Source organism: Agelaius phoeniceus, chromosome 5, assembly GCF_051311805.1.
Source record: "Agelaius phoeniceus isolate bAgePho1 chromosome 5, bAgePho1.hap1, whole genome shotgun sequence".
Lineage (NCBI taxonomy): Eukaryota > Metazoa > Chordata > Aves > Passeriformes > Icteridae > Agelaius > Agelaius phoeniceus.
This window is the reverse complement of record NC_135269.1, coordinates 6,204,434-6,227,827: the sequence shown is the minus strand read 5'-3', so window position 1 is coordinate 6,227,827 and position 23,394 is coordinate 6,204,434. Positions and strand designations below refer to the sequence as shown.

The following is a 23,394-nucleotide window of genomic DNA, read 5'->3' as shown; positions in this document are numbered from 1 at the left end:
ACAGACACCCTAACAGTCACACCCTGTGCCCGAGAGCATTGTCCAAACACTCCGTGAGCTCTGGCAGGCTGTGCTGTGCCCAGCCACCCTCTGGGGGAAAAACCTTTTCCTGATACCCAACCTAAACCTGCCCTCGCACAGCTTCAGGCCATTCCCTCGGGTGCTGTCACTGTCACCACAGAGAGATCTGTATCTTTTACCTGTCCATTGCAACGCAGTCTTCCAAAGTAAATTGTATGTCTTTTTAACCAAATAAATTGTATGTTGTGTTTAACCAGAACTGTGCCTTCGCTGTCTACCAATAATCTCACTTTATTCTTACTGATTATTCAAACCTCCGTGCTGCTGTTCTATTTCAGCCTCAGGAAAAGTTAATTCCCTCCTCCTGTTACCAGGAGGCTTTACAAGATCTGCTGCACGCAGATTAAAACATTTCTCTGCGTCACTTCCCTGCCAGATTAAAGAGGTGTCACCCGCATTTTACGTGTGGGAAACACACCTCCAATGCAAATGGCTAACTTTAACAGAAGTTACAGGTAAGACTGATCTCATAAAACTGAGATCAAACTGATCTCATAAAACATTGAGCAAATAGAGGTTATTGTGTTGTTGCTGAGTATTCTTACATTTCATAGGGAGATTCTGATATGGATGCTTGATAATTTTATGCAGGACTACATAAGCATGTGGAATGCAGATGTTTCCTTACTAGTATCTAGAAAATATATATTTCTACAAGCTCCTTCTACTTATTTTCTTTTATTATTTGGTTGTGTCTGTCTTCTGATGAGCTGTACCAGAATCTTTTGAGGAAATACATGTGCCTTGTATTCCCAACAACACAATCTCCACGTCCCCGATTTCTAAGATAAGCAGTGATTTAGCCAGGAATTCCAGAAGGAAAAATCTCCCTGCTCAAAAGCTTTGTTTTGAGATCCACTCTTTTGCTGGTTTCCCTGTAGACTCTTCAAGGTTGTTTTGGTTTTATGTTAAGATATTTAGGCTGGTGGAGGTCACTGGACGGCAATCCTGGGAATGTTGCAGCAGCAAAACCTAAATATCCCATATAACCTGAGGGGGCATTTTTCTCATCAGTTCTGCAAGAGACCCTTTTTAAAAGAGAATGTTAAGCTTTTCTCTATTACCTGCTCTGGTTTTGGGACTGTCTATCCTTCAAAACACCTGTCCACATATTGTATTTGCAGGGACCACCATGGCAGGGAGGAAGGAATGATGAATCTGACTCCATGTTCTCAGAAGGCTAATTTATTATTTTATGATACTATATTATATTAAAGAATACTATGCTAAACAATACTAAAGAATACAGAAAGGATACTTACAGAAGGCCAAAACATTAATAATGAAAACTCGTGACTCTCTCCAGAGTCCCGACACAGCTTGGCCCTGATTGGCCAAAGAGTGAAAACAATCTCCAAACATATTCCACATGAGCAAAACAGAGGAGAAGCAAAGGAGCTAATTATTGTTTTCTTTTTTCTCTGAGGCTACTCAGCTTCCCAGGAGAAAAATCCTGGGCAAAGGGATTTTTCCAGAGAATGTGAATCTGATAATCCATGTGTACTCCATGTCAGGTTTTATTCTCCTTGGTTATCTAGGGTTATTTATCATTTCCCTGAGAGAAGACTTCAGCCCCTCATACAATGTATGCAGCTGCTCTACAAGAGTGGGGAGAGCCCGCTGTCCAACCCCAGGGAATCATAAATATCCTGAGCTGGAAGGGACCAACCAACAAGGGTCATCAGGGCCAGTCCCTGACAGCAGCCTTTCTTCTGGACTTTGTCAAGAGAAATACCCTGCTATTTTCTCTGTTTCATGAGAAAATTGATTTGATGGAGAATCAGAGTCACAGAATGTTCTGAGTTGGAAGAGACCCACAGGGATCACTGAGTCCAGCTCCTAGCCCTGCACAGGACACCCCAAAAGTCACACCATGTGCCTGAGAGTATTGTCCAAACACTTCTTGAGCTCTGGCAGGCTGTGCTGTGCCCACTGCCCTGGGGAGCTGTTCAGTGCCCAACCACCCCCTGGGGGAAAAACCTTTTCCTGATACCCAACCTAGACCTGCCCTGGCACAGCTTCAGGGTGTGAAAATGCATATTATATGATTGGCTTTCTGGAAATATTAAAATGAATACTATAGGTGTTATGTTGGAAAGTTATGCTCTATTAATCCTTTTTTTGTAGTGCTGTAGCGTGGTAGAATATAGTTTTAGGCTACAGAAACTATGTGATGTAAGGTACTTTTTCTAACTAGCTCAAGGAGAGATAACAGCAACAAGACACAAAAAAAAAAACCAAGAGAAGAATTATTGCCTCCTTATCAGGAAGAACCAGACTTTGAGGAACCAAGACAATTGATTTACAAGATGAGGGAGGAAGTTGACAATAACCAGAAAACACCTTTTGTTTGAAAAGAATATTTGCATCATGTATGAGATATATGAATGTGCAACAGGCTATTGCTTTTAAGAGTTAATCTTTTGTTAGCAAGGTGTGTTTCTATAGTAGAGTACCAGACACCCAGACATCCGTAATTCTTTGCTTTTATTATCCTAACTCTGATTGTCCAAATTTTCATTGCTCTACTTTTTATGACTATTTTTATAACTATTTTATTACTATTAAACTTTTAAAATTTTAACACAAGTGATTGGCGTTTTTCACAAGGCCATTCCCTCGGGTCCTGTCGCTGGTCACCAAAAAGAGATAAAAGCCTGCCCCTCCTCTTCCTCTCACAAAGAAGCTGCAAATTGTGATAAGGAAGAACCTCGTGGTTTCATAAATAAGCCTTTCTTTGACAAAAAAAGTCCATGTCTATTAAACAAAGTCTTAAGGCAAAAAGAACCCTGGCTTATTGCTGAGTGTGAAAAATGCGTATTTTATGATTGGCTTTTCGCAAATATTAAAATGAATGTTATATGTGTTATGTTAGAAAGTTATGCTGTATTAATTTTCTTAAGTAGTGTATTAAATGTACTTTTAGGTTATAACATAATGTTAAAATAGAAAATAGAAACTATGCTATGTAAGATACTTTTTTTTTTAAAGAGAGGACTTGCACTGAGGTAGCAGCCACAGGACACCTAAATCTTTCAGAGAAAAAGAATTTATTGCTCCCTTATTCTTCTGATAAGAAGAAACTAACTTCATCCCATCTCGCTCATCCCTGAAGACATCGTTAGGATTAATAGGAAGAAGCTGACACTGACCAGAGAGAATCCATTGTCTGAATGGAATTTATGCATCATGTATGAGGTGTATGAATATGCAACAGGCTATTGCTTTTAAGGGTTAATCCTCTGTTAACATGTGTCCTTTTTCGGGCTTATTTTGCCCAGAAAAAGGTACCTGGACTTCCCTAACTTTTTGTTTTTATTGTTTCATATTGTCCTAAATCCTAATTGTCCAAATTTTTTATTACTCTAATTATGTTACGATTTTTATAACCATTTTATTACTATTAAACTTTTAAAATTTTAAAACAAGTGATTGGCGTTTTTCACACTCAGCAAATTGGTTTTTCTCCAGCACACTTAATAAATTAGGAAATCGTTTGGTGCATAAATGACAACACTTAGATACTACTGGGAATACATGAGGAGGATGAGGAGGCTACAAGGCACCGGGATGACCTAAAGAACACATTCAATTCAGCCAGAATTTGTGCCAGTAACTTCTTGTGACCGCTTCCAAATGCCAGGTCACTTTCAAAGGAAAAGGGGCGTTTTGAATGGCGTGTTTTGCTGGTGTGGATAAAGGTTGATTTTATTTTGCCCCACAGGCCCGGTACTCCGCCATGGGCCCTCCGACCATCCCGGAACTACAACTCCCAGACGCGCAGGCGCGGAACCGCTGCCGCCCGTGTCGCGAGCGCTGATTGGCGCAGACCGCCGGGCCCGCATGAAAGCCTGTCTGTGATTGGAGGAGACCGCGGGGGCGGGGCGTCGCGCCGTTTAAGTCGCGGCGGGGCCGGTGCAGCCGTTGCTCGGCCGTTGGGGCTCTGAGGAGGCGGAGGCCGGACCCCTATCTGGGGATCTCTATCCCGGGGCTTTTCCAGCGGGGCTCCCGCCGGGCACCCCCCTTTCACCAGCCTACCGGGGTGCCCGAAGCCCCTCTCCCCCACCCATGGACAGCCCGGCTCTCCGCAGGGCCGTGATGAGTGCAGCGGAGCGCGCTGCGGGGAGCCCGCGCTGCCCAAGGTAGTGAGTGTAGGGCGGCTGCTGCCGGGACACCCGGAGCCCTTTCCTTCCTTCTCTGGCTCCTGGAGCCCTTTCCTTACTCCCCGGCGGCCTGGCTCCTGGAGCCCTTTCTTTATTTTCTGGTAGATTGGTTTGCGCTAGGGCACTTCTTGGGTCTGCTCCTCTGCCTGCTGTGCTTCCTTGTTCTTCCATCTTTCAGTTTCTGCTGCTCTTCGGCAGTAAAACGTTCGCCTTGTGCCTGGGTTACTTCTTTCTCTAGGTATATTGTTTAAGGAGTTTCTGGTACTTCAGCAAGTTCCTGCACTTAATACTTATACTTTGGCAAATTTAATGCTTTCCTCCAGTGCTCAGAGTTTTCACGGATGTGCACTGGGGATCTTATCCAAGCAGCTTTGGTTAGTGGCCCCATAAAGGTCACCATTGCCAAATCACTTTTTCACCAAAATTCCTGATTCTCCACGACCAGATTGCGACTAAGCGGCACTTTAGTCAGGAAGCTTCTTAGCTTCTGTTATTCATAGTATCATTTAGAAAAAAAAACTTTGTAGTATCAATATAGATGATGAAAAGAGCACTTTCTAAGGTTTTTTTTTTTAACTCTGCAGCTCTGTTTGCAAATCTGCTGCTTGTTTGAACAGATTAAATGTTTGAATGCACTAAATATTGTTTTGAGGAAAACTATGTGATCATACATATCCTTGATTTGATTTATATAACATTGATTTGCTTTCTGTGTAGCACTTCAACATAAGATTCAAGAACTTGGCAGCTTCTATTTCAGTGTTGAAGGTGGACAAGCTATGTGGATAAGAACATCAAGTACACCAGAAAGGAAAGCACATAGGTTCCTAGACTTACACCTTAAATTATAATGGCTGGTGCATTAGCTAGCCTGAATTATCATCTTCATTCAGTGGTCTGTCTTTAGAAAGTGTTTTTCTGTTTGGGTGTCCAGTAGGGACTGTCACAGATTGTGTGCCTGTTTATTTTTCAGTGGCTGCTGCTTCTAATTGAACAGCAATGGACTTTTTATCCCCTGAGTGCTGTCCTTCTATTCTTTTTCTCTTCTTTTCATTGTCATCCTCCCCGAATAATGTACAAGGCTTTGCTTCCATAACATCTTTTTTTATCTTTTCCATGGGTTGGGCCCTCCTCCACAGTACAATACACCTGCAAGCTGCTCTTTATCAAAGTTCTTGCTTCTCCTAAATGCCATGATCTCCTGTTAATACCCAGAGAACAGTCAAGCTACTCTCTGTAAAAACTTAAAATCTTTTTAGCTACTTTAGAAGTTGTTTTTAATTTCCCTGTCTGAGGCTTACATGTCATCAGAGCCTTGTTTCTCTGCAGGGTGCCAACCCCCCGTGCCTCCTCCAGATCTGCTGAGTCCCAGTGTCCGAGTCAGGAGGATTTCCCTCCCCTTCCATCCATCGGGGAGCGCTTGGCCCATCTGAACCCCTCCCATGAGCTCCTGGACTATTACCGCAAGAAGATCGCTGACTTCGATGAGGAGCACGAGGAATTGGTGAAAAGGCTGGAGAAATACAAACAAACCTATGATGAGCAGGTTAGGAAATGAGTTTTGGAACAATTATGGGCTACATGCACAAGTTTAGTGTTTTTATTCAATTGAAAATTCAGCATGGAAGTCTTGGGATTTTATTAGCAATGTGGATTTTGGTGGTTGATTTTAAGATCTAGCTGTCTGTCCTCTGTCAAATCAAACAGAAAAATGCCTGTAGGATGTTCTTCAAAAGTCATTATGGCTTGGTTATATCTTCACAGTGGGAATTTTGCCTTTTTTTTTTATATTAAGGCTTGAGTTTAGATGCTCATTTCCCATGTTTTCCAGCTTCTTTCCCTTGCTTCTTGTATTGAAGGAATGTTCTTTTGTCCAAATTGAATAGGCTTTTACTTATGGCTATAATTCCTATTTACTGCAGTGGAATTCATAAGCTTGGCCATAAGCTGTTAAGTAGAAATTTAAGAATTTGCCTTTTAAGAGGAAGAAATCTTAAAGAATACCTGCAAGATATGCAGTGTCCTGATGCAGGCTATAGCGTCTATCTGCCTAGCAATCATGTTTGTAGTTGTGGATGGTTCTTTGGGAATAAAACAGTCACTTCTGAGGTGATAGAGGTGCCTCCTCAAGCACTGGCCATGCTTGAAGCAGTCTGAAAGTCCTTGGGGATGTACTGTATATCTTATTGTCATGTGGGAAAAAGAGGGGCAGGTTGCAAAATAATGCTTTTTTTCATACAGGAGTGGTTGGTAGCTTCCTATACCAGGTGGAAAAAATGAAACATAATAACTAGCTGGATTTCTCACTGCTAAACCATACAGCTGTTTTAGTGTTTGTTCTTCAGTGATTTATTTCAAAAGTAAATGCTGTTAGAGGCTTTGCTAGGTGATGTCAGGCTCCCCATACCTGCTCTGACCACCAGTGTGGAAATGCAACCACTAGAAACTGGAGACCCAAGCCTTATTTCACTGTTGTGTAGTGACAGTGATTCGCAGGGCTCTGAACTCCTAGCTGAAACATTTTAAAATATTTTTTTCCAATTTTTCCAATACTGCCCTCATCTGGTCAAATATTATAGGAGGCTAAATAATTCCTGAGCTGGCTGTTCCAGACTCAGAGCACAAGCAGTTTGAAGCTTGTAAGTGTTGTCCAGTGCTCTGTTCCATGTGCTCTGTTCCATTTCGAGTCCCTTATGGTCTCCACTCAGCACCAGTTGCAGTGGGAAGTGCGGCACTTGGAGGAGGAGGTGGCAGAGCTGCAGAAGGCTTTGAGTGACATGCAGGTGTACCTGTTCCAGGAGAAGGAGCAGGTCCTTCGCCTCTACTCGGAGAACGACCGTCTCAAACTCAGGTGGGCTGTCACCATGGTGTTTTCCTGAAAATCCATTAGCCAGGATTTTTCTCCTGAGAAGCCTCAGGAAAGAAATGTAAAAAATAATTATCTGATTGCTTGGAATGTGGTTTATTGCACTTTTTAGTCTTCTAGTCTGACCAAGTTCCGCACAGAGGAGCACCATTTATCACTGGTCAGGGGTCTGTGTACAAGTTATGAACAGGATGGGGCTGCTGGGGACATGCTTTGAGCTGTTTTATTTTCCAGCATCAGTCTAATTACATGGTTATGACAATGGGAAGATGCCATCAGCTCACATCCCAGGCAGCAGACCAAAAACTTAATGTTACAACTTACTTTATAGGTTTTTTTGACACAAAGCAAGAGCACATTGACAGTAGTTCTATCCAACTACTATAAGCTCATGTACCTTTAGTTAAAACAATGCCTGCTTATTTCAAATACAATACTTGTTTGTAAGCCTTAAAACACAATGCACAAAGCTCTATTATTAAGCTTAAAACTTCCTAATATCTTGTTAGATAAACTTTTCTGTAGCTTAAAGAATTATTCTAAACGAGTGTTAATACACAGACCACTGTTCTATTTGTCCTTACTTTTCTACATTTTACATAATTTTTCTGCTAACCAATTTCATAGCTACTGCTTAGCTCTAATCACAGTTCTGCTGTCTCTAAGACCTGCCTTTTGCAGCTTTCCCAAAACCCTCTGATTTTATGGATTCCCACATGGTCTGGAGGTTGCTTACCAACAGGTGCTTCTTTGATTGGTTCCATGTCAATTGTTTTTACTTCATGACCAATCCCAGTCCAGCTGTGTTGGACTCTGGTCAGTCACAGGTTTTTATTATTCATTTTTGTCTAGCCTTCTGATACAGCCTTTCTTTAGTGTAGTTTTAGTATATAATTTCTTTTAATATAATATCATAAAATAAGAAATCAGCCTTCTGAGAACTTGGAGTTAGATTCTCATCTCTGACCTCATCCTGGGACCCACAACAGTGGGCTGTCCTGTGTGGGGACTGAGGCACTGCCAGCAGCAATTTATTCTCAGCCAGACCTGGAGTCCTCAGTGCAGCAATTATTCCACACCTCCTATGGAACCATACCAGTGAAGGTGCAGTGCAATCTGTTGGGCTGCTAAATGTTTCCACTTATTATTCCTATTCTGGTAGTAGAAGGAAGAGCAGAAATTGAACATTGGTTCAGATTTGAATTGTGTGTTACCAGTTTGAATGTGAAGTTTTGATTGAAGCTGTCTGTGGTGAGTTGACCTTGGCTGGATGCCAGGTGCCCACTGAGACCAAGGCATCTTTTGTCACTCATCTCCTCTGCTGGACAGGGGAGAGAAAATACAAGAGAAGACTCATGGGTCAAGATAAGGACAGAGAGATCATTCACCATTTGCCATCATGGGCAAAACAGACCTGGCTGGGGGGAATGATTAACAATTAAATGACCAGAGGGCTGGAGCCTCTGTCTTACAAAGACAGGCTGAGAGAGTAGAGGCTGTTGAGTCTCAAGAAGAGAAGGCTCCTGGAGCCCTTAGAGCAGCCTTCTAGTACATAGAGGGCCTACAAGAGAGCTGGGGAGGGGCTGCTACAGGAGCATTTAGTGACAGGATGAGGGGAATGGCATTAGCTGAAGGGGGGCAGGATTAGATTAGTTGTTGGCAGGAAATTCTTCACTCTCAGGATGGTGAGCCACTGGAACAGGCTGCCAAGAGAAGCTGTGGATGCCCCATCCCTGGGAGTGCTCAAGGCCAGGTTGGATGGGTCTCTGAGAAACCTGGTTTAGTGGAAGGTTCCCAGCCTGTGGCAAGGGGGCTTGAAACTAGATGATCTCTAAGGTCCCTTCCAACCCAAACCATTCTATGAAATCCGAGTAGGATAATGAGAAATAAACCCAGATCTTAAAATACCTTTCCCTCACACTTCTCCCAGCTCAACTTGACTCATGAATTTTCTACTTCCTCCTGCTCCTGAGGAGCACAGAGAGGGAGGGAATGGGGGTTATGGTCAATTCATTGCATATTGCCTCTGCTTCTTCTTCCTCCTCACTCTGTTTCTGTGCTCCAGCATGAATTTTTCCATTGAAGATTTAAGAACTTAAGTCAAAATATGTGTTGGTGTGCTTTGACACTTGTCAGGAGTGTGATAAAAAGTCTGATACAGCCCTTAATGTAGTTTGGGTTAAAAATGATGGACATGTACAATTGGAGAGAATTTTAGGTAGTTTATAACTCTTAATGCAAATTCTTTTCACCATGTGCTATTGTAGCAGCCTACATAGTGTTGTTATACTTGAAAAGAGAAATGCTCTGCAATCAGCAAAACTGGTGATGGTCTCATTGGCAACATCAGGAATGTCTTTGGAATCTTGTTTTTAAAGCAGTAGTCTCAGAAACTGCAACAGGTTGGAAAACTTGCAGGCATCTACAGGTAAAGGAAAAGGAGAGTGTGTCACAATGTCATGATGTATTTTTAAAAAAATCTGCTTCTATTTGTATATTTTCTATTGTCTATTTTCCTATTTTCACTTCCTTTGTATTCCAGGGAATTGGAGGACAGGAAAAAAATCCAACAACTCCTGGCTATACTGGGAGCAGATGAAGGAGAAATTACATATTTTCATAAGGAGCCTCCACATAAGGCAAGTTCCATTTTTTCTGTAGATCTCCTCTTTGAATTTTAACATGAGTATTTGTATCCCAGTCTGACCACAGACCAGATCAAGTCAAAGGTTGCTAAATGAGCCCAAAGCAAATGGGGTCTGTAGCAACATCAGGTTTTAGTCTAAATGCTGTAGTATAAAGGTAAGTAAGAACAAGCACCCTGAAAGTAGATCCTCTTAGCATCAGCCTCCTTCTGCCTTCAAAACTTACCTCCAGCTTGGCCTCTGAAGTGTCAGATGGGAGTCTGAAGTCATCTGGCAAATGGTTGTCAAGAAGATGGCAAGAACACCACAAAAAGGAAAAAAAAGGTGCAGGAAATGGCCAGGCACAGTGTTTGAAGCTCAGCTATCTCCGAATGCCTGTCTCAGAGCTTCAGTAAAGAATGTGTCAAGGTTGCTGCAGCAGTTTCCTGGGCTGAAGGTTGCTGAAGAACCATCCCCTCTAGACAACATTGTGTTGCATATTTCAGAAGTGATGTTGAATTGTTTAAATGGCAGCACATATGGTGTGTAATGTAGTTGAACCTAATTAGAAAAGTCATGAGTGATTTGGATGTACAAAGACTATGATGGGAATATAGGATTTATTTTGAAATAAGGTGCAGAAAAAGGCTGAAATATGCTGCATTGTTCATGGTTGCTCTGTACTGCTCAAGCTCTTCAAAAATCTTGCCAAAGCTTTAGAATTTTTGGTTTAGGGTAGCTCTAAAATTAAGCCTATTATGTAACATGAACATAAAGATAAGCTTTGGGGTTATAACCTGCTCTTTCATGGCCTCCTTTTTTTTAGGTGGGTTTCAGTTCAGAACTTGAGTTTCGGTATTTTTATCACTTAGCTTCTATCTCAGGCTTGTTCAGTATCTTGAATGGATGTGCTGATAAATGAAGCTTCATGTTTCTCTGTCTTGCTGAGACAAGGAGTATAAAAAAGGGCAATAACATCATCTTCACCTTCCTCTTCTCTCTGTCTCCAAAATGCTCTTTTTCCTGCTGAGGGTGCTGATTTTCACCCTAATGAAGCCATCAGAGGCAGAATTACTTTCCACTTTTTCTGATGAAAAATATAGAGGCAGTAATGGCAAAACTTATCCATGATAAAGGAAACTTTTCAACATGGGCATTACACTTGTGAAATCTTGTGAAATGTAATGTCTTCCTTGTCTTGTGGTAGAAGTAAGGTAATGCTGTTCTTTTGGATATCTTGTTTTAACTTTTTAAAGTTAAGAAGCTAAAACCTCTTGACCATTGCACCTTTGGGGAAGTAGATGCTTAGTGCATTTGTCTTGTTTCTGTAGGTTACTGTGCTGCAAAGGCCACCAGAGACCCAAGAACAAGATGATGTTTCTAGCACAGGTACCCACACCAAGCTGAGTAACAGCAGCTCAGCTCTTGCTTTTTTTTTGTGTCTGTCTTTTGTAAGCCAAAATAATGGGATACTGGAATGTATGTGAATGCTTTGGTAAATCTCCATTAAGTTCCCTAAATGTGACTCTGCATATCCATGCAGTACTCCTGGCTTCTCTTCATCATCCTTTAAAACAGCCTTAGCTTTCACGTCCCTGGTGTGCTCAGCTAAGGAAGAGGCTGTGGGACATAATTGTTTAATCAGATTGACTGAAATTGGCCAACAAGCTCAAAACTCACTCAAGCCTTGATGTTTGTGCAGCTGTGGCATCTGCCTGTTCATCACTTATTTTAAGAAAACATGTCAAATTTTCTTTCTATACATGCCAACAAAATTAGGAGGGTGCCTAAATACTGCAGTATGATAGAGAGGATAAAGGTGTGTGATCACCAGAAGTTCTAGAATTCTTTTCTTTCAGCTAAGCCTCAGAAGTCCTTGTGACTGTAGCAGTGGAAGTCTTTCTGCTGTTCCTGTAGGCCCACCACAACACAAGTATGTCATGCTTGGAAAGGTACTGCAAGTACATTGGAAAACCCTTTCCCACTTCAGTTAAATGTCTTCAATAGGTACAGAGAAGAATGCTTCAAAAGCAGCAGCAAAAGTAGAGAAATTAAGAAGTTCTCAGAGAGATCAAAAAGATAATGACACACTTCTACTACAGGTAAAAACGTTTCCTAGCTGATGGACATAATTGCTGGCTTGCAGAAAATTATGATAAAAAATATTCTGTCTGCTTAAGATAAGATGTAGATGTACCAGTTGTATAAATCCCTGCATCTTACTATGGATCCACACTTTGTCAGTTTACTTAGCTGTTTCTTTGCTGTGAATGTAAATTTAAGAACTGATTCTGGAAGCTTTATGTAAGCAGATGTTCCCTTAATGTCAACTGAAATATGTTGTCCTTAAGTACAGAATGTGTAATTGATGTTATCTCCCATAATTTGATAGCAGATGTGAATTTACATTAAACCCACTGAAGATGTGCAGGGTTGGGTGTTTTGTGGAAGCTTGACAAAAGCAATGTGCTTGAGACACAGCAGCCTCCTGAAGTGCATTGCATTGATAAAATGAAATATTCCCTTTTCTAGACTTCCATAAGAGTTTAGGCATAGGTAGCATGACAAAATGAAAGATAAAATGTTCAGAATCATGAACCGGGGAAGATGCTAGAAGCTGATGCCAAGTATGAGGAAAGATGAATCAAATAATGGATGAACTTGTACAGCAGATATTGATGGTAGTTGGTTTTTTATTATTATTAATATTATTTGTTCAAGCAGAGGTACAGAAGTGTCTCTGCATATTCCACAGGATTTGTTAGATGTGTGCAATTTAAATCTTAATAATATATAAATATTAACAATCTAGTGTTGCTCCTCATAGTATCCCTCTCTTGCCTACAGCATGTTTTTTTTAAATGCTTCAGTTGTTTGAAATAATTAGCATTAAAACAAAAACAAAAGATTGGGAAATTAGAACTGCCAAAGGTGTTATCAGGTACAGTTTTTGATCTAAATCTTGGAATTTAACAGGAGCAGAGCTGGCATGAGGTCTTGTTCTGTAATGTCTGTTTGCTTGTGCAGGTGAAGGCCCTGCAGGCTCAGATAGAAGAACAGACACGATTGACCAAGGAACAGGTGGAGTCCCTGCTCGAGGACAGGCGGATTCAGATGGAGGAAGCTGAGGTCCGGCACCAGAAGGACCAGGACAAGATAAAAGCTATTACAGAAAAGTGAGTGTGAGAGCATGACCATGATGTAGTCAAGAGAAGAGAGGGAGCAATGGAAATGTTATGGCTTTCAGTGCATTGCTTTCTGCAGCAGGCAGAAAAGCAAATTCTGCAGCCATCTGGTAGTGTGTATGGAAGATGAGTGGAGTAATCTGCTTATTCAAAATCCTCTCTCACATTGGAAGAAGAGCACTTCTTTCATTAGGTGAGAAGAGTTCAACTCACATTTAGACCGTGTGTCTTCTCCTGTGCTTCTTCCAACTTGCAGTGATGACTGATGAAATTAAGGTAGGCACTAGGAAAGAAGTTAACTCCACTGGGATCCCTTTTTTCAGGCTTCATAAGACCCAAAATCTCTTATATGAGAGTACCCGGGACTTTCTCCAGCTCAAGTTTGATGCCAGAGCCAACGAGAAAGCATGGATGGCAGAGAAGGACAGTCTGTTGAGGAAACTTAGCAAAGATCTGGATCAACTTGCTTTCAGCACAGAGTCAGGACAAAAGAAGCAGACAGAGCTGAAGAAGATGCTTCAAGGAAGTGATGGAGCTTCGAAATCCCACAGCAAAGAAATAAAGGTAATTTTTTTTTGTCTTTGGTAGAGCACTCTTTAACAGTTTTTGACTAGAAAATTGCAAGCACCTTGCCTTTGGCACAATACACAGTCACTAGCAGCACTTTCAAAGTTGTACTGGATTGCCTTAAGTTACATTGTTGTTAGCAGTAATCTAAATAAAAAACCCCTCCTGCTTCAAAATCAGCATCACCTTCAAGTTTCAGATAAAATGTACAGTTAGGATTTATGGTAGCATGTCACTGTCAGTTTCTTTCATGCTCAGAAAAAATCCCAAATTCTGTAAGCTGTGTGATTAATTGGGGCCAACAGTTTTCAACCTGCTGACTGCATGTGGCTCTCTTTCCTGTAAGTGCTCTGAGCTAATGGTCTTAGAATGCAGTGTCTGGATCTCCCTTGATGCTCTCAGGGGAGAATGAGTCCTCTCAACTTACGTCTTCCAGCTCTTCTCTAGCAGTCTGAATTTTTCTTCCTCTTCCACTACACTTCCAGTGACAAGCTGGAAGATCAGAATAAGGAATGGCAAAGTAAACAGGAAATAGGGAATTGTTTCCATTGAGCCCTGAATGCAGATGCCTCTGAAAGTACTGGGCAAACAGCTGTGAAAGGGGAGTTACAGCATTAATTGAATGTTATTTTTAATGATGAGCAGTCAGACAAAACTGGTAACTTATTCAAAAGTTTTGGTAATGGGACTGAAGTTAGAATATTGTCCTCACATACTTGCGAGCTCTAGTTCCAGTTAATTTTTATTCTCCTGTCATATTGGCAGTGATACCACACTTGCTTGTCCAGGGCAGGGCAAGTTTTGTGAGCACAGTCTTGAATTAATTTTTTTTTGTTCTTCCTCTGTCATAGTTACTGCAAGACAAGCTAGTGCAGGAAAAGCACCTGTCACACATGTACAGAGAGCAGTGTGTCTCCCTGGAAGGGGAGGTGGCTAGGATCCGTGAGGAGAGAGATGCTGGCAAAGAACTCTTTCAGGTAATTAGTCTGGAATCATCTGCTCGCTGGGTGATGAGCTTCCAGCATTTATTTTGCATGGCCTATTGAGTTTTCCTCTCCGCAGGAACGCTCAGAGAAGATGGGGAAGCGCCTGAAACTGATGACTCAGCGATGTGAAGCCTTGGAAAAACGTCGGAATCTGGAAGTAGAGGGCTTCAAGAATGACATCAAACAGCTTCAGCAGAAACTGAAAGATGTAGAGAAGAAGATTTATAAGGTAACAGCTAAGCCTTTCTGAGGCAGGCTATTGTGGGCTTATCCTATAGAGATGTATTCTCAGTATTTAATGTAGTATTCCTCTAGGGTTAAGGAAATAGTTCATTTTCTAAGTGTGCCTTTAAATATCAGTATCTGACAAAACTTGCGTCCTCTGTATTTTACCAAGCAAAAAAGATTTGTCTTTTTTTATCAATTAGGCATCAAGCTTACCAAGAACTGTCTTTGCTATACATTAGCTGTGTTTTTTTGTTTCCACTCTCAAAAGTTCTTATGTGATACCTGTAGCTTACTTAGCTATCTCAAAATTGCAAGGCAGTGGTTTGATTCAGGAGTTTATCCTGCAAAGAAAATGAGTGTTTATTTTCTTTGTAAGAGCCATAGTGTTTGGTTCTGTTCCAGTGAGAGGTTGATCACTGTCTTAAGTATTTTGGATACTCTGTTTATTACTTTAGTATGTCATTTATGACTTTGCAAAAATCACTGCAGAAGCAGTGGCTGGAAGTTGTGTTCTCTGTAGTAGCTTCCAGGTGTGTAGATGAACATCTGAACAGCTTAGAGGGAAAGGCACAGCCTTGATGTTGCTTGGAGTTAAGAATGAGCCATTTATCTGTAATGTGCTTGAGAGGATCATCTCAGCATAGTTTAGCCTCTCCTGCAGGAGTCTGGCAGTGCTACTGATTCATTCTTTTCCTGTACTTTTGATGCACAGTTCAGTTTATGCAGACTAATGCATTTATTTTGATTAAAGTCTTCAATTTGTTTGGGTTTTTTTTTGGTTTTGGGTTTTTTAAATGGCCTGTGAATTTTTCAACTTTATTCTTTAAGGACTAACAGCAGTATATGAACAAGGGGAAAAAGTGTGTATGATGCCTTTACTGGAGACTTGTATGTTTTATATCTGGGTGTGCTCTTCATTGTATTCTCAATTTCTTAACACTGTTGACCACAAGAGGGCAGGGGAACAAAGCACTTGCAAGAAGTCTCCAGAGTGATCATTCAATCCCTCTCATTGCTTGAGGTCAAAATGACTAAAGATGACTAAATTTCCTGATTTGCATATTAACATTTTTGACTGAAAACTACATGATGACACAATAAGAAACCATAAGTGGGTGAAGAGAATGGAGGGATTTTAGAGCAGCTTCCAATGCTGTGCCCTTGAAAGTGGCTGGGCTGGCATGCTCTAGCCAGTTGCAGTGTGACAGGAAATGTCAGCCCTGGCCAGCTTGCTATCAGGAATTCTGATTATCCAACAGCCTTTACTCAGCCCAGTACAGGCACTGCCTGAGTCAAGGCTTTGGACTTGAGCTGCTCTTGAATCCTGTGCACTTCAGAGGGCAGCAGGTTAGCCACAGCAGTTAGAACACCTCTGGTTGAAATAGCAAAAGATGAAATGTCATATCCTGAGGTACTTAGAGCTAGATACGAGTTCCTTGATAAATACTTTAACTTGCCCCTTTTTGTGTGTCTCTAAATAATACAGGAACTAGAAAGGAGTCAACAGGCTATGAGTCAACATGGTTATATTCTATTAAGATTTCTTCCTTGCTAGTACTATAATACAAAAACATAATGTTATGGAAGCTTTGTTCTTTATTTTTGGTTCTGGAGCACCTTGCTTTTGGTGATGTGCATTATCCTTGTGCTATTAACGTAAATATCCTCTTTGCTGACTACAATGGGTCTCCTTTAGAGTTCTCTCCCTCATATACTTACCTTAATGCTCCATAAACTGTATTCTGTACAGCTTTGTTTTTCTTTTTGTTTTTAGGTGGCTTTGAATTTGGCACCAGACGACCAGGATCTTGCAATTCTACATGAGATCCGCCAAGGAAACAAATTAACACGTAAAATTCAAGGAGAACTAAAAGACTTAAAAACAAAAATCTACATCTTAGAGGATGAACTACGGCACTGCTGAAGCTGAATTAGCAGCTGGCATCCTAGTTTTAGGAATAGGACATTGCTAGACTTGAATAGTCATATGAAAGAACAGCTCCTGCTTGTTTGTTTCCTGGCATCCATCAACAGAAATTTGAGGAAATCTGCTGTTGAGCCATTCCTAATGTACCAGATTATATTGCTGTTTGAGCTGAGAGATGGCACCTGATAAAACTGACTTTAAAAGTACATGATGACTGTTACATCAGGAGTGTGTGTGTGTGTGACTGTATTTTCATATCTGTGCTAGGGATCAGTGTATACTGTCCTCTGCCTTTATTTGGAGCATATTATAAATGACATACATGTTTATAATGAAATTAACAATCCTAGAAGGATCTATGTGAAGATCTGGATTTTGACTGACATTTTCCTATGTGAGGAGCAGCTTTTAAAATAGTTCCTGCTTTTAAAATACTTCCATGATTCCTGTTTTGGTGCTTAACACCTCAGGATGTAACTGTAAATTCTCATATAGAAAGTCTGTACTAAAATGTCTTGCATTTGACTCCTGGACAGGATAACTATTTTTAAGTGGCTCCTGTTTGCTTGATTTTAACCTAATTGGAACAAACCTAGCTGATTTAATATGGTGGGAAAAGATAACCCATTATAGAACTTTTCTGCAAGGATGAGCAACATTTACACAAGTTCTGAATGCTTGGTGGGGAGGGAGGTACTACACAACTGAAATTCATCTCCTCTTCCCCTTCTTCACAGTTTTTTTTTAACATTCAATGGAAGCCCATAATAAAGGGGACCTAGTATCTTCCTTAACCACCGTATTATCTGTCTTTGCAGCTCTAAACAAGGTCATGTTTATGTGCAGAGAAATCATGACCAGCTTTTGCTACAGCAGTTGTTGCTACTGAACTGTAACAAACTGGGGTGGAAGAGCAGGTGCACAGTTGCTGGATGAGACCTGTAACTGTAGCTGTGTGTGGTGATTGTCTTCATACCAGACATCACAATCCTAGAAAACAGATGAAATCATGACAAGGGTTACACCATGGCTCCAGCCCAGTTTATAACAGCAGGTATTCATGCTTTTACTGCAGCATCCATAAGTCTTGTCCACCTTGCAGCCTGAGAGCAGATCTGTAGTGGAGAAGGGATTTCAATGCCTCTGTTTCCTTCTTTACCTTTTTTTTACTTTGTTTCTGAAGTATACACCATATAAGCTACCAGAACTTCCTTCCTCTTTGAGCAGAGCTGAGTGTGTGAAAGCAGACAATTTCTTTCAGGTGGAAGTTGCCATGCAGATCCTCATTTAGTGTTTCATGGGTAGATATGGAGAAGATGGATGTGAAGGTTTGGAGAAGGAAGAATTGTTTTTATAGCATCAGCTAAAGCAATGCAGGAGGGGAAATGCCCTTAAGACACCCGTACCCACATCAGTTGTCTTAACCCTTTTGTGACAAGCTTGCTGTCCCTTATGGTCCTGTACTGTGGCTTTTATTCTGTATGTGTTCTTGAGGGCAATTGATCAGACTTCAGTGTCCTGACAGTCTCTGGGTGCTCAATAACACTGCAGCTTGCAAGGGGCTGTTTTAAAGGATGTGGCACTGATCAGTTGAGCTGAAAATGCTGAACTGTTCAGAAACTGGTTCATGAACAACTTGGGTGCCAATATGATGGGGACAGTAAAGGAAGGGTATTTAATGCTCTCCATCCTTTAGTCTCACTCTCTCCTAGCTGGCTGATATTTTCATAGAGAAATCAAGCTAATTCAAGTGAGTTTGTATGTGAAATGACATCTTACTGGTTTGAAGATACCAATCCTATCACAGGGCCTAAAAGGCTGCTTCTGCAGATTGCTACATAATGAAGCCTTATCCACTCATTTAGCAGGATCCATCTACTTAAATTTGGCTGATGGGACCCTAGCAAAAAGGTCTCTTGAACCTATAGAATCCTGTTTATTTTCAAATCTTCCAAGCTGAAGAATTGCCTGTGAAATGCTATTCTCCTCACTGGAAAGCCATGAAGTGTGTCTGGCTAAAGACTTCAGGCTCTGACATTCAGGTTTGTAAGACTGGGGGAGAGGAAGTATTGGGGGAAGAAGGATGTAAATGTTTAATTTCCTGTCTTGCTCACCAATATTCTTTAGACTTCAGAAAGACTGAACAGAATAAAATGACAACATTCCTAATATATCTTCTAATGTATCAAAATCCAAGTGCAGTTTGAACATGATTCTTAATATGTCACTAGGCTATGAGCACTTCCTATGTGAGGGGGTGGGAGGGAAATTACAGTATTGTTACTCTGTAAATCCATTTTATTTGGAAGCTTGAATATTTTTCCAAGTGCAGGAAGTGCAAAGTATTGTACACACTCTGTGTGACATCACGTGGTCATGTGAAAGGTTGCCAAAACAAATGGCAAACCTTCATGCCAAGAACTGCTTTAGAGAGCCAAGTGCTTCCTACCACTGACAGCTACCCTTTAAAATGTCAACAAAGCATTATTGAAATTTTCAAAGGAGTTTCCTGGGAGAAGTTCCACTACCTTACTCTTTTTTTTTTTCTACAGTTTTTGGGTAGAAATAAAAAAATAGCATTTACTACAAAGATAGATTAGCTTTTTTGATAATTGAAGTTAGTAATGGTGACTTGTATCATTTCAATACAGCTAATTCCAGGTTATGAGTGTAGGAGGACAGAATCTGAAAGATTTGCAAAATGTCTGCTTCTAAGATTAGAGAGACTATACTACAGGATTCAAGGTTAGAACTGGACAAATGTTCTTATTGTGAGCCAAGATACTAAAATATCTCTTGCATAACTAGGAGAAAAATGAGGAGCAGGGGAAACCTTATTGTTGTGTAGCTTCAATTAAGTAAGGAAGGAGTGCCTACTTTTCAGAAGGAATGTTGAAATATTATTATTTAAGGCACAGAACCACAGATGATTCAGAGTTAGAGAAAAGGTTGTGCAAGAGCTCATTTTGTCTTGCATTAAGAAGATGGATTAATATGTGTCACTTGAAGACAAAAAAGCCCCCTACCAAAGTCCTCTCTAGCCTAGTAGGGCAATGCTGAGCAAAAAGAAGTAGCCTGAACCTGAAGTAAATTAAAAAGCATACATTTTTAGTAGGGAGATAGTGCTTTTCCCCCTTACTATAACAAACTAGGTGTGGAGGTAACAAATTCTCCATCTCTATCTTCAAATCAAAAAATTATTTCACCTCTATTAAGTTGTTTTGATAAGTTACTGGGTTTGACCCATTAGAAATTAATGAAATATAATGACGTGAGCTAACAGGAAATAATTTAGTGGCTCCTTCTGGCTTCAAACCTGTGATGTATTTATATGCAGTATTTGTTGGAGGTTTTTAGTTTTCATGCAGTTGCTTTAATTATAGAGACATGCTGTGTCAGCTAACTCTGCACAGCAAGGTTATACAAGGTAAAACCTAAATAAAAATAATCTCTTGTGAATTTCCTGTATCACAATCTGCAGTAATTCCCAAGTGAATTGGTGTTGTGGTGACTGTACTCAGGCAGGCCAACAGTTCGCATAGGTGTTAAAATAAGTCTAAACAGTAATGTAGTACATGCTTGTATGCAGTGGCTACAGTTCAATTGCTGATGTAAGTAGGATTATCATTTCAGAAACTCATTTTCCCACTGTGGATGGACTCTCTGGGCAGCCTGGTATTCTGGAATTGAAATGTTTCTGTGGAGGCCAGGAATTCTTTGATAATCAGATAGTATTTTTTGAGTCTAGCTGGGAGCAGCATGCCAGTGTACTTTGTTCTGGTAGATCTGTTCATAGTCATGCAAAGGGATGTTGTTCAGACTTTAATTAAAACTCACAAAGACATTAAATTAAATGTTTTAGAATGTGTTTCTGCCTGCTAAATCAAAATCTTAATAAAGGTGTCCTACTTGTCCTCATTCAAAGTCGTATCGTAGGTCATGAGTATGTTATGGACAGTTTTCTTTCTAATTTTTCTGCAATATTTTGCTTTTCTCTTTTCCAGTCACTCTAAATTGTAACTCCCTGAAGAGTTTTTCTTAAACATGCAAGTCTAGCTGTAGAAGTATACACCTTTTTTAGCCTGCAGACTGGGATTATGTATGAAAACATTCTTGGACACAGTGTAGAAAGTGTGAGTGGTGGGAGCTGCAGTGATTCCTTTTATTTGCTGTCTTTGTAGGGTTTCAGACAAAAAGAGCAGAGTTTGGATTCTTAGATTGCATCAAATGTTAAGGACCTGTCCAAAACAGGCCATCAGAGGTAATCAGTATTTAACCCACTGGCAGGAAACAGTTCTGCTGTGACTGAAGTATTTGAGAGGAGTATAGTGGATTTCTGCTATCTCCCATTTAGCACCAAGTGAACTGTTGGAGAAAAGGCATCTTTGAATGTGGGGTAGAGTGATTGCCCTTCAAGCAAGCTCTAGAAATGCCGCTTCAAAAATAGAGCCCTTAGCAGGGTTGACCGTTCACTTACACTGACTAAATTGCATATTTTAAGGATTGTGATGCTGTTGGATTGGGGACAGATGTGTAAATACAGATTATTTGGGTTTATTCAGAAAACCTTGAAGGGCTTTTAACACAGAAATGCTTCAATGTTAAAGCAAGACTAATAACTGTACAGGCATGAAGCGATTCACTCTCAAAATGGACCCAATTTTAATAAAAAGCTCAGGATTTACCTTGGTGAGGCATGTCTGGGATGTGCCAAATGCCTCCTGTATTGATTCAGAGATCAAATTGCTTTTCTTTTACTGTAAATATTTCTCTCAGTATGGTGTCACTTTTAAACCATCCAGTACAGTAGTTTTTCCTCTTCAGTCCTAGCTTGGGTGGACAGATGTCTACAGGGAATGCTGCTCATCTCTGTGGTCTGTAATGTCTCTGATAACATGCCTGTGATGCATCTTTGGAACTTCTTGAAAAGCGAGGATGATGAGCACAGTCACTTAAAATAGAAACCAAGTATTGCTATGTATATACAGGGGAAAGAAGAAATTATGTAAGACTAGACTGAAAACATGGATTTCCCACATTCTCAAATGCATATGTTAGTCTTTCATTATGATTAATATCTAAAGCCTGCAAAGTCTCTTGAAAGTTCTCAGCTTAAGAAACCTTTTTCAGGAAGTGCAAGTGTGTGCTCTAAATATCAAGAGATGGTTCTGATGTGCAAAAAAGCAATTTAGGTCAACTCCTGGGGCAGGTCTTGCAATCAGGAGGTGTTCCTAGAGCACTGCAAGAAGCTCATGTGAAAATGTGACCTCTGGCCAGCTGAAAAGGAAGGGCAACCATTTCTATGTAACTTTATCTGGACAGTGGGGACTTGAGAGCTAAGGCAGGAGTTATGCAGTGAAACGACACAAGCATGAATGAGGCTTTGCACCCAGACAGCCAAGTGGTAGGAGAGCAATGGGATCCTGATCCTGTCAGTCAAAGTCATGGCTGTGTGTGCAGCAAGAGGAAATCACAAACCCCAACCCAGGCCACACCATACAAATGCTGGCAGTGAAATTGTATTGGTAAAATATCAGAATAAAACACATGAGACTCCATTTTCTTCATGGTGGAAAAAGCCTATTCTTTATTCATGTAACTTGTCTTTATACACTTTTACAGGCCTCGTGTGGGACTCCTATTGGTTAGGAGCTTTCTTGCCAATTTATTGGTTAGTAAAAGGTATTTTACTTGTCCATCAAATCTCTCTACTCTGAAGTTGTTTACAAATTCTCTTCACTGCTTCCCATGGGGTAGATTTAATGTTTATGTAGGTGCTAGTTGTTTTTCACCCAGGAATAGGCTGTTATATTAATGAACTGGTCACACCAGGATTACTTTCACGTGGGAATTTGCAAACTGCTGGCTCGACAAGGCTAGCCACTGATAGAACAGACCTGATTTTATGAGGCCTTTGTTTTATAATTTTTCTTCCTTACTGCACCAGTAAAATATGACCATGGCAGCACAACCCCCTGTATCAGCACCATTTAGCTGAGCAAGGAGGTCCTTCTTGCTGATAGGTTGTTAATTGTGGGGCTGCACTGATTCCCTGAGATTGCTCCACTAGTAGTACCTTTTAAGTACCTTTTAGAGCCCAATCAAATCCTGAGGTGCCAAAAAGAGAAATAATGGGGAGCTGTGTCTTCAGAAACTGCTTATTCCTCTTAGAAACACTTCTGCCTTTGAACCATTTCTATGGAGAATGTTAAGATGAAGTCATTGTGCTTTAGAGCATAACTGAGATCAGGAAGAGGAGTATGGAGCCACCAGGGTGGTGAAGTCTAGGGACAGTTGGGTATCTGTGGTGTGGAACTTGTAATTAGCGTTGAAAGTTGCACAAGAAGAAAGAAGGGAAGGAGCAAGTGGCAGATAATTGCACCTTTGGGGAGCCTACAGAGAAACAATGCTGGCATGGAGCTAAAAGTGATTGATTTACAGAACAGAGAAACAGTTGTGAGATAACTAGAAGCAAAAACATAACAAGAAGCAGAGATGCTCAGAGATGTATCTAGAGAGGGGTGAGCCAGGAGGAACAGGAGATGTGCATTAAGTGCTGCACTTGTATCAAAGGCTGCTTTTATCATGAGGGAGCATAGCCAACACAGAAAACAAACAGCAGCTCAAACAAAGCCAAAAAATACTCCTGGCCAAGAGCCAGTTTCTTTGAAGTGGGTATTCAGGGTAGGCTGGGAGAGAGGTGTCCTGAAGCCAGCAGCAATGTCCAATATCCAAGGATGGTCCATCAGGCAATGTCAGCTCCTGTT

At 40.8% G+C, this 23,394-nt stretch overlaps 1 protein-coding gene across 3 annotated transcripts; it reads left to right on the top strand.

Moving 5' to 3' along the window:
• The first annotated feature begins 446 nt into the window (after nucleotides 1–446).
• CCDC77 (coiled-coil domain containing 77) lies at nucleotides 447–20,545 on the top strand. Of its 3 annotated transcripts, none has more exons than XM_077178220.1 (11): nucleotides 447–536; nucleotides 5,574–5,790; nucleotides 6,953–7,095; nucleotides 9,653–9,749; nucleotides 11,066–11,123; nucleotides 11,742–11,836; nucleotides 12,762–12,910; nucleotides 13,243–13,483; nucleotides 14,338–14,463; nucleotides 14,549–14,701; nucleotides 16,475–20,545. In XM_077178220.1, exons 1-11 carry the CDS (start codon nucleotides 505–507, stop codon nucleotides 16,622–16,624), a joined length of 1,461 nt encoding a protein of 486 aa, XP_077034335.1. In that variant the 5' UTR covers nucleotides 447–504; the 3' UTR covers nucleotides 16,625–20,545. The 3 variants fall into 3 exon arrangements, with proteins under 3 accessions (XP_077034335.1, XP_054487883.2, XP_054487882.2); XM_054631907.2 differs by lacking the exon at nucleotides 447–536 and adding an exon at nucleotides 3,734–4,223; XM_054631908.2 differs by lacking the exons at nucleotides 447–536; nucleotides 14,338–14,463 and adding an exon at nucleotides 3,726–4,223.
• Nucleotides 20,546–23,394: the final 2,849 nt, after the last annotated feature.